Source organism: Capsaspora owczarzaki, assembly GCF_000151315.2.
Source record: "Capsaspora owczarzaki ATCC 30864 unplaced genomic scaffold supercont2.1, whole genome shotgun sequence".
Taxonomy (NCBI): domain Eukaryota; class Filasterea; order Ministeriida; family Capsasporidae; genus Capsaspora; species Capsaspora owczarzaki.
In genome coordinates this window covers 1,602,680-1,611,754 of record NW_011887292.1, presented here as the reverse complement: position 1 = coordinate 1,611,754, position 9,075 = coordinate 1,602,680, and the positions used below count along the sequence as shown (strand labels likewise).

At 51.8% G+C, this 9,075-nt stretch overlaps 3 protein-coding genes across 3 annotated transcripts; 1 reads left to right on the top strand and 2 right to left on the bottom strand.

Annotated features, from left to right (window-relative positions):
• Positions 1-40: 40 nt before the first annotated feature.
• On the top strand, positions 41-2,680 carry CAOG_08414 (hypothetical protein; the record flags this gene model as incomplete). Its single annotated transcript, XM_011271683.1, has 1 exon — positions 41-2,680. The coding sequence occupies one exon, from the start codon at positions 41-43 to the stop codon at positions 2,678-2,680; it is 2,640 nt and encodes an 879-aa protein (XP_011269985.1).
• Positions 2,681-2,861: 181 nt separating this feature from the next.
• CAOG_00483 (palmitoyl protein thioesterase) lies at positions 2,862-4,824 on the bottom strand. Its single transcript, XM_004365297.2, has 5 exons — positions 4,697-4,824; positions 4,369-4,483; positions 4,112-4,145; positions 3,698-3,970; positions 2,862-3,529 (listed from the first exon to the last, which is right to left on the bottom strand). The coding sequence occupies exons 1-5, from the start codon at positions 4,788-4,790 to the stop codon at positions 3,149-3,151; spliced, it is 897 nt and encodes a 298-aa protein (XP_004365354.1). The 5' UTR covers positions 4,791-4,824; the 3' UTR covers positions 2,862-3,148.
• CAOG_00482 (heterotrimeric G protein beta subunit 1) lies at positions 4,825-8,233 on the bottom strand. Its single transcript, XM_004365296.2, has 2 exons — positions 8,186-8,233; positions 4,825-6,492 (listed from the first exon to the last, which is right to left on the bottom strand). Exon 2 carries the CDS (start codon positions 6,395-6,397, stop codon positions 5,366-5,368), a length of 1,032 nt encoding a protein of 343 aa, XP_004365353.1. The 5' UTR covers positions 6,398-6,492; positions 8,186-8,233; the 3' UTR covers positions 4,825-5,365.
• Positions 8,234-9,075: the final 842 nt, after the last annotated feature.

Here is a 9,075-nt window from a genome sequence, read left to right as displayed (position 1 = left end):
TCTGTCTGAGGTCCACGATCTGCCAACAGTTGAGGATATCATGGAATCGATGGCGGGCATGACGATCTTTTGCAAGCTCGACGTTTCTAAAGCCTTTAACTGTATTCGGCTTGCAGACGAGGACTCCATTAACGCGACGGCGTTCAGGACGCACCGTGGCGTGTTCAAGTGGACGGTGCTACCCTTCGGCATCAAAGTCGGAAGCGTGGCCATGCAGCGTTTGATGGATGCCATGCTGCGTGGGCTCAAGGGCGTCGCGGCGTATCAGGACGACATCATCGTGGGTGGCAAGAACAAGGAGGAACTGATCGAGAACACCCGCGCGGTGCTGCGTAGGGTGCGCGAGTTCCAGCTGCCACTCAAGCTGAGCAAGTGCGAGTTCTTTGCAACGGCAGTGCCTCTGCTTGGCTTTGTGCTGAGCGCTCAAGGCATTTCGACGACGAAGTCGGCTGTGCAGGCCATGCTGGATTTCCCCGTCCCCAAGACGAGGAAGCAGGTGCGCTCGTTCATTGGCGCGGTGGGGCACATCAGCGGCTGGATCAAAGGATTTGCTGACATGCGGGCGCCGCTGGACCAGTTGCTCAAGAAGGACGTCAAGTTTGTCTGGACGGAGGAGTGCCAGCAAGCTTTCTCACGGATCAAGAAGGTCGTGACGTCCACCCCGGTGCTGCGGCTGCCGCGGCGTGATGAAGTATTTGTGTGCGAGGCTGATGCGAGTGACATTGGCACGGGCGCGGTGCTCTACAACATGAAGCCTGGTGGCAATCCGTCGGACATGAAAGGTCTCAAACTGGTGGGGTACTACTCGAAGCGTCTGTCAAGCGCGGAGCGGAACTACAGCACGACGGATAAGGAGCTGTTGGCGATTGTGCGGGCAGTGCGTCGTTGGAGACATCTGCTGACGGGATCCAGGCACAAGGTGATTTTCAAGTCGGATCACAAGAACTTGGTGAACTACCAGAACTTGGAGGTCAGGAACTACCGGATGGCGCGATGGATCGAGGAGCTCAGCCAGTGCGATTTCAAGATTGTGTTCACGGCTGGTGTGTCGCAGCCTCTGGCAGACTGCCTGTCACGCAACCCAAACTTTGAGGGCAGTGTGCGAGGCGAAGCCGCTCGCAAGGCGTTCACGCCGGGTCAGCTGGACAGCACGGTCGCGGCCGCAGCCACAGTGGCGAGCACGTCGGCTGGAGCAGGTCAAAGCGCAGCGAAGGCGGTGGCGGCGGAGGTGTCGATCGAGGATCAGATCCGCGCACAAGTTGGCACCAGCCCCCCTGACCAGAAGTTGCAGAAGCTGCTCGGACTCACGCTGGCTGATGGCCTTTGGAGAGATGGGAGCAAGCGCATCTACGTCCCGGAAGGTGACTGTCGTCGACTGGTTGTGGCCGAGTGCCACGATGCCAAGGGGGCGGGTCATGGTGGCAAGCACCGCACGAATTTGCGTGTCAAGCAAACGCATGTTTGGCACAACATGATGGAGTACATCGAAAAGTACGTGGCTGGTTGCACTCTCTGCCAGCAGAACAAGCCGTCGCATCTCAAGCAAGCTGGCCTGAACGCATCGATCGAAGTGCCTGCTGGTGTGTGGCAGGATGTGGCTATTGACTTGGTCACGGATCTGGTGCCGTCGAAGGATTACCGTGGGCACAAGCACGACGCGGTGCTCACTGCTCAGTGCTTGCTTTCAAAGCAGGTGCATCTCATCCCGTTTTCCAAGGATAGCAGTAGCGCGATGGTGACGAGGGCGCTCATGGATCGCGTGTTTGCGTACCATGGGCTGCCCAACACGCTGCTGCACGATCGTGATTCACGGTTCCTAGCTGAGCACATGACCAGCATCTGCAAGGGGCTTGGCATTAGGCAGCGGGCGTCAACGTCGTTTCACCCCAACACGAACGGGTCTCTTGAGCGACAGCATGCAGTGATGGCTCAGGTTTTGCGTAATTACGTGAACCACAGTCACGACGATTGGGTGGAGTTGCTGCCCTGGGCCGAGATTGCCATGAACTCGTCGGTCAACGCAAGCACAAAGGTGACGCCGTTCATGGCGAGCCAGGGCTTTGAAGCTCGGACGTCATGGAAAATTACTCCTCCTGAACGAGAGTCGGACGTTGATGAGCACATCGCGCTCATTCGTACGATTGTTGAGGACACCAGGAAGGAGTTGGCCCGAGCGAATGAGCTCAGTTCGGCCAAAGTGGACAAGCACCGGACTCCCGCCCCTGGGTACCAGGTTGGCGACAGTGTGTGGCTGGACACGCGGCAGCTGCGTCTCGAGACGGTGGCCACGAAGTTCAACCCGACGTACATTGGTCCGTTCGAAGTGCTCGAGGCGGACAAGCACACCGTGCTGCTTCGCCTGCCAAAGTTCATGAAGCATCATCCTCGCTTCCATGTTTCACGGGTCAAGGCCGTGGGGGCGGATGGCATACCTGGCCGGCCAGTGTCCGAGCCTCGTCCCATTCACATGAAAGGCGAAAAGTATTATCAAGCGGAAAAGATTGTTGATTCTTTTATTGACAAAGGAACGCTCTGGTACAAGGTCAAGTGGACAGGCGTGGAGGAACCGACTGTTGAGCCGTGGGAGGTGTTTGGAGAACACCATCGAATGACGGAGGCATTTCATAAGGCTAACCCGAACAAGCCTACTCGGGAAAGTGCCAAACGCAAGAAGCGCTAGTGCTTTGGGAATGTCTCGAAAGGGGGGGAAAGAAAGGCGGAGTGTTATGGATTGATGTGTATCTGTATTTGGAGTGTGTTCACTCGTCGCTTTGTATAAGTGAAGTCTCTTGTTTCCCTATCATCACTCTCATCATCAACCCATTACTCGTATCTTCGTGGAAGGATCTCTGAAAGTCATTGTAAAACATCATTGTATTGTACACTGAAGAAGGCAATGCAAAAACTGAACATGGAATAGTGACAAAGACTTGCAAATTGCACCCCCTTTTTTTGTTTTGTTGTTTTTTCTGTTTGGTTTTTTTTGTTTGGGAGGTCTGAAATTGCAGTGTTGCGCCGTACTTTACTGTATTGGCTGCCAAAGAACTACAACCGACAACCGCGAGGAACCGCAGACATCAACGCGGCAAATACAGCAGCAACATGCAGGGAGACTCGAGGGCTCCGTTCAAAAATGCGCGGACATTGTTTACTGAGCAAGGTAAGGGATGATGGTCGAGACAAACCACGCGTCGGTGAAACGGAGGTGATCGCCGACGACGCTGAGGAAATCAATCTTGCCAGCCTGCTCCATGGTGCGCAGGGGAAGCAGGTTTTGCTGGTAGATGTCGGTCTGGTTCATGCTGATGATCTGCTTGTCCTGGCCAGGAGCGTAGAAGCCAAACCACTCGGACTCGCGGGGCTGAACCATGGTGTCTTCGGTGAACTTGACGAGGACCATCTTGTTGAGCGAGTTCAGGTTGTCAATGTACGTCTGGTTGATCGTGCCCTTCTGGTTGTTAATGTCGGCGAGGAAGATGTTCTTCTCCTCGTACTCCTTCAGGTTGAAGGGGTCTTGCCAGTACTCGGCCTGCATGCAGGGGCAAGTCGGAGGAAGAAGGGAGAAGCATGGAAGAAACGAAGAAGAATCAGAGGTAGATCAGCAACCAACTGAAAACGGCAACAAACGAACGAACAAACGAACGAACGAACGAACGACAACAGAAAGCAACAACGCTTCCACAGAAATCAATTTTACCTGGACAAGAGTGGCCTGGATCCAGTCGACGTAGGCGCCAATGTTGAGCAGGCGACGAGTCACCTCGCAAAGGGTCGAGTTGGCGCCGGGGCACTTGGGGAAACCGTAAACACCCTGGTGCTGACCACCAACCGAGACCAAGTTCTTCATCGCGGGCTTGTTGCAGCGCTGGACGTAGGCGCGCAGGAACTGGGAGCCCTGGGAGAAACCAATGCCGTGGAAGCCGTTGGCCAGGTTGGGGTCGTTGGCGAGCTTCTCGCAAACCATTTCGACCTAAAGGACGCAGAAGTCACCGAAAAGTCAGCGGCGTGGACACGGGACGTGAGAAAACAGAAAAAGAAAACGTTTGCTAAAAAAAACGAGTCACAAAAATCGGTCAACACTAAAAACCAAGTCTAGTTGTCGCAAGCTCACCTGCTTGTTGACGTTCTTGAGGAAACCGTTGGCTCTACAAGAACACGGCAAAAAGGAGGACAAGAGATGTGACGGGACGAATCGCGCTCGAGGTGAGAAGTCAATTTTCGCATCGCCAAGAATTAGCCGTTTCCACCACACCCAACCCTGGGAGGGTACGAAGCGGCTTCATCCACGTCTGCCGCGCTTCACCCACCCAGACACCCACACACACACGATACCAACAAGAGCAAGTGACACAAGACTAGCGCCCTTACTCGTCCTCCGCGACGTTGTTGCCAATCTCGAGCGAGAGCACGTAAACGTTCGGGATGTTCTGCTCAATGAGCTTCTTGATGGCGCCCATGCTCAGCGGGTTGCAGCAGGAATCGCCTGTCGAGAAGCAGATGTTGAAAGAGAGGGGGGTAGATGACAAGCAACTGCAGTCAGCACTCGTGGGATACCTCGGTTGGCCATGCAGATGTCAGCTGGTCGTCGACGGCTCATTTGGCTGATTCCGATCACAACGAAACGCGCTCTCTATCTCGTCGCCTCTGTCTCTCGCTTTTCCCCGTCTGCGACTGGGACGCGTTGATCGCAACATACCCATGCCGTGCCAGATGACGACCGGCGTCGGGGCAGCGTAGGCAGCCGTGGCGCAGCAGAGCGCGGCGAACAAGCAGAGTGACAGCTTGAACATTGGATAGAAAATTGAAAAAAAAAAAAAAAAAAGACTAGAGTTCATTCATTCACACCCCCTCCAACTTGTACGAGTGCAGCAGCATGGCATATGGCATGGTTGAAGAGCAACAAAGAGTATGGTCAGCAGAGTTGCCTCGGGGTGGCTGCGGTGAACACGTCACAGTCAAAGCCAAGAAGGAGGAAGGAAGACAACATTTTACTGAAATCCTACAAGTCAGTCAACAAACAACCATTGCACTAGAAAACAACTAGAGGTCAGAAGGAATAAAACAACACAATGCGCAAGCAAGGAACACGAGAACATACAAAAAAATTAAAACGCTGAGACATTTTTTGCTGAATCAAAAAGGGGAGAAAAGAAAAAACAAAGCGTAAAGAAATTGCAAGAGAAAAGAAAAGGCATTCACGCAAAAAATAAGAAAAAAAAAAAGAAAGAAAAGCTGAAAAGGAACAACTTCTTGTGGAAGAAAAGACAGAAAAGAGCACAGGAATTACACAAACCACAAGCGACAAGAAGGAAAAACGGAAAGCAGAATGAGACGGAAAAAAAAAAACAAAGAATTAAGCAGTCGCTTAGTTCCAGATCTTGAGGAGAGAATCCCACGAGCCGGTGCACAGGGCAAGACCGTCCGAGGAGACACCAAGACAGCTGACACGGTTGTCGTGGCTGGGGAGAATGGCAACGCGAGTGCGCTTGAGGGTGTCCCAGACGTTGCAGTCAAAGTTGTCATAACCGGCAAAGAGGAGACGACCGCTGAGAGAGAAGCCAATAGAGGTGATGCCGCAAAGGATGTTCTCGTGGGTGTACTGGTTGAGCTCGGCGTCAGCGCGGAGATCAAAGAGACGGCAGGTAGCGTCGTCCGAACCGGTACCGAAAGCCTGTCCCGAGGGGAAATAGTGGACAGCGTTAATATCAGACTCGTGGCCAGTAAATGTCTGAACAGCTCGGCCTTCGCGGATATCCCAGACTTTTGCCTGTGCGTCGCAGGCACCGGAAACAAATGTGTTGGGGTTTGCGTCGGGGGAAAGCGACAAGCTCATAACATCACCAGCGTGGCCCTGGAAGGACGTCCGCAGTTGGCCAGTTTCGCAGTCCCAGAGAGCGCACGTCATGTCGCCAGACGAGGTGACAATCTCGCGGTCCGAGAGGAAGCGGCAGCAGGAGAGATACCCAGTGTGGGAGGCAAGCTCGCGGGTGACGCGGACGACGCCTTCGCGCGACTTGAGGTTGTAGATTGAGCAAATGTTGTCAAGGCCACCGCACGCCACAAAGTTGCCAGATGGAGCATATGCGCACGTCATGACCCACGAGGAACGCAGAGGAATGGCGTGGATCTTGTTTGTCGTGTACGCGTCCCAGACGAGCAGCTTGCCGTCTTGTGAAGCGCTGACAAGGTGTCGGTTGTCGGTCGACCAGTGCATGGCGTAGATTTTGGCCAGGTGGCCGCGGAGCGAGCGCCGCACGCGCATCGAAAGACGCGGCAGCTCTGCAACATCGCTGGCAGCCTCAAGCAGAGTTGTGTCCTTCTTTGAGTCGCGATCGGCCTTGATCTTGGCCTTGAGCTCTTCGGCAGTTGCCTTCAGTTGGTTGTATTCGTCGGCCATTGCTTTGTTCGGAAACACACAAGGTAAAGTGCAAGTTGTTTGTTTTTGCCTGTGGGTCTGTTTTGTCGAAACGCTGACGGAGAATGCAAAGGATGCTGTCGTTTGTCAAGGATATCAGAAAGGAATAGAAGAAGAAGGCGGCCAGAAGTGAGTGCGAGATCAGAAGGGGGAAAGGTGAAAAGATGCAAAAAGGGGAGGGGAAACAAAAAAATCTAAAAGTCAAGATGGGCTTATTTTTGATCGTGCACGCGATTAAAGCGAGCAGTTGAGGTGAGATGAAGAAAGAGATAGAGGATGAGCAGTTTGAAAAGCGACCCAAGAAAGAAAAAAAAAAAGGACAAGAAAAATAACAAAAAAAAAATACAAAGTCGACGAGCTGCTATTTTGGATTACACAAACATGCCAACGAACGAAGAAAAAAAAAACACAAAAGCGAGCCAGCAGAAAATAGTGACAGAAACCCCTCCCGTCCTGCCTGTCCGGCAACAAACTCGAAAAGGAAAGCAATGGACGGGTCCACGCCGAGCAAGGGGACAAGAGTTCAAGAAGAAGAGAGGAAGGAAGGGATGCAGACGACGCACAGCCAGCGAAGCGAATGATGGAGGCACGGCAATCAAAAAAAGCAAGCTTTTTTCTTCTTTTTTTTTGCAATGGACTTTGAGTGGCTCTTTTTTTTTTTTCTTTTTTTTTTTTTTTGTGTGTGTGTTTTGAGAAAAACAAAGCGTCGATTCAGTATGCAGCCTCCACATCCAGCTCCACACAAAGAGACAGAAAGCATCGCATCGCATCACAGCGCCCATGCTTTGGGTCCCGAGGGCGCGAGCCTGGCGTGGGAGCAAAGGTCCGCAATCGTTTTGTGCGCCTTTTGATTGTTGTGTTGTGGATCTCGACATTTTTTTATTTTTTTATTTTTTATATTTTTTTTCTTTTTGCTATTCAATTTCTCACATCACCAACGGTACCGCAACGCTCTTCATGCTCCACCCCAAAGAAAAGAGGGCAGAACCGAGAGAAGTATTGCAAGCACACGGGGTGTGGTGAAAATCAGAGTCCAAAGCGACGTGAAACAAACGCATTGATCGAGGTGACGCGGTTGAACGCAAAAAAAAAAAAAAAAATGCTTTTTAAAAATAAATATCATCAAACAAAAAAAAAAACAAAAAAAAAAAAAGAGCCCCTCCACTCTTCTGCAACTTCGAGAGGAGTGCCAGTACTCCAACATGGATTGACCCCCACATCAAGCACCAATAAGCCCGAGCGATGAGACGAGTGACGCGCAGAACGCGAGGAACAGACTCGGCCAAGCGAAAGGAGGAGCCCCTTTCTTTTCAAAAAAACTGTTTGTTTTGTGTTGTTTCTCTTCGATGCGCTGCTTCTTCATGAGTGGTTGGTTGCCAATCGAAAAACCACCAACTGGGCTGCACCCGCTCCCGCCACCGGCATGGACTCTGCGCCAAAAGCGCGATTTCAAAAGCCAAGACTGGAAGAGGGGATCACCCAGGGCGGCTTGGCAGCACGAAGGAAGGCAACGTGCAACAAGAAGCCCAAAAAAAAAAAAAAAAAATCCACAACACCTAAAAAAAAATGCATTTTTAATTTCTGCTCTTTTCGCGAGCGCGTCCTCGGGTGCCACTCCCCTGCCTGACCTCCCCGCCGATGCTCAACGCCGATACTAGTGTGGGATCTATGCGGGGTTGCGAACGCGCGCGACGAGGACGCCCCACAGAGCAAAGGAGCGGGACGAATCTCAAACCACAAAAGCAAAAAAAAAAAAAAAAAAAAAATTACCAAAAAGCAGCGACGAAAAAGACGGAAAAAAAAAAAAAAAAAAAAAAAGGAGAACTGAACTTTTGTTTTTATTTTGTGTTTGGGATGGAAAATACCGAACAGATCTTGGACCATGCAACAGCATTAGACCGTTGCCGAGTACAAGATGTGCTGAGTAAGCGATGTACTGTGTCCCTTTCGTCGGGCAGCTAGTGGGAAGGAAATCGATTGCTGAAGATTGGAAGGATCAAATCTTTGGGTGGTGTCATTGGGCTGGCTGGCCCTTCCATCCCTGCGTTCGACCAGGCGCCAAAAATGCGCGAGTGGCAACATTGTGTTGAAAGGGGGGGGGGCCTTTTTTTTTCTTGTCACTGCTTGAAACGACGAGTAATAACGATGAGGAGGGCAGGACATTGAGGGCAAACAACAAGCATCGAATTCGAATCCATCAAACATAAACAAAACCACACAAGGCGTCATTTTAATTGCTTGTTGTCAATTCGACTTGTGGAGGGTAGGGATTTTGCGTTGACGTCCAGCGCCAAGACTGCTCGTACGGATTGATGCGGCGAACATGAACGGGATGGGACGGATGACGAGCGTCTCACAGTTGTCCGCGTTGAAAGATCAAAGCTGCTGCGTTCGGGAGAAATGACGTGTCCACGCTTCTGTGCGAGTCGGGTGAGTGTGCTCAGTCCGAGTACTTGACTTTTGGTCGGTTGTTTGTTGATGTCATTTGGAGGCTGCAGTGGAGCCGCTCTGGACTGTAGACTGGGTAGATCAAACGGTAAAGCTCGCAAATTGTCTCAAATCCTCAATTTCTCGTCCCACACCCCCCACCACCACCACCACCACCACATCTTTGAGATTTGCTCCTTGAACATACCGGTGTACCCAACAGCTCTCGTGCA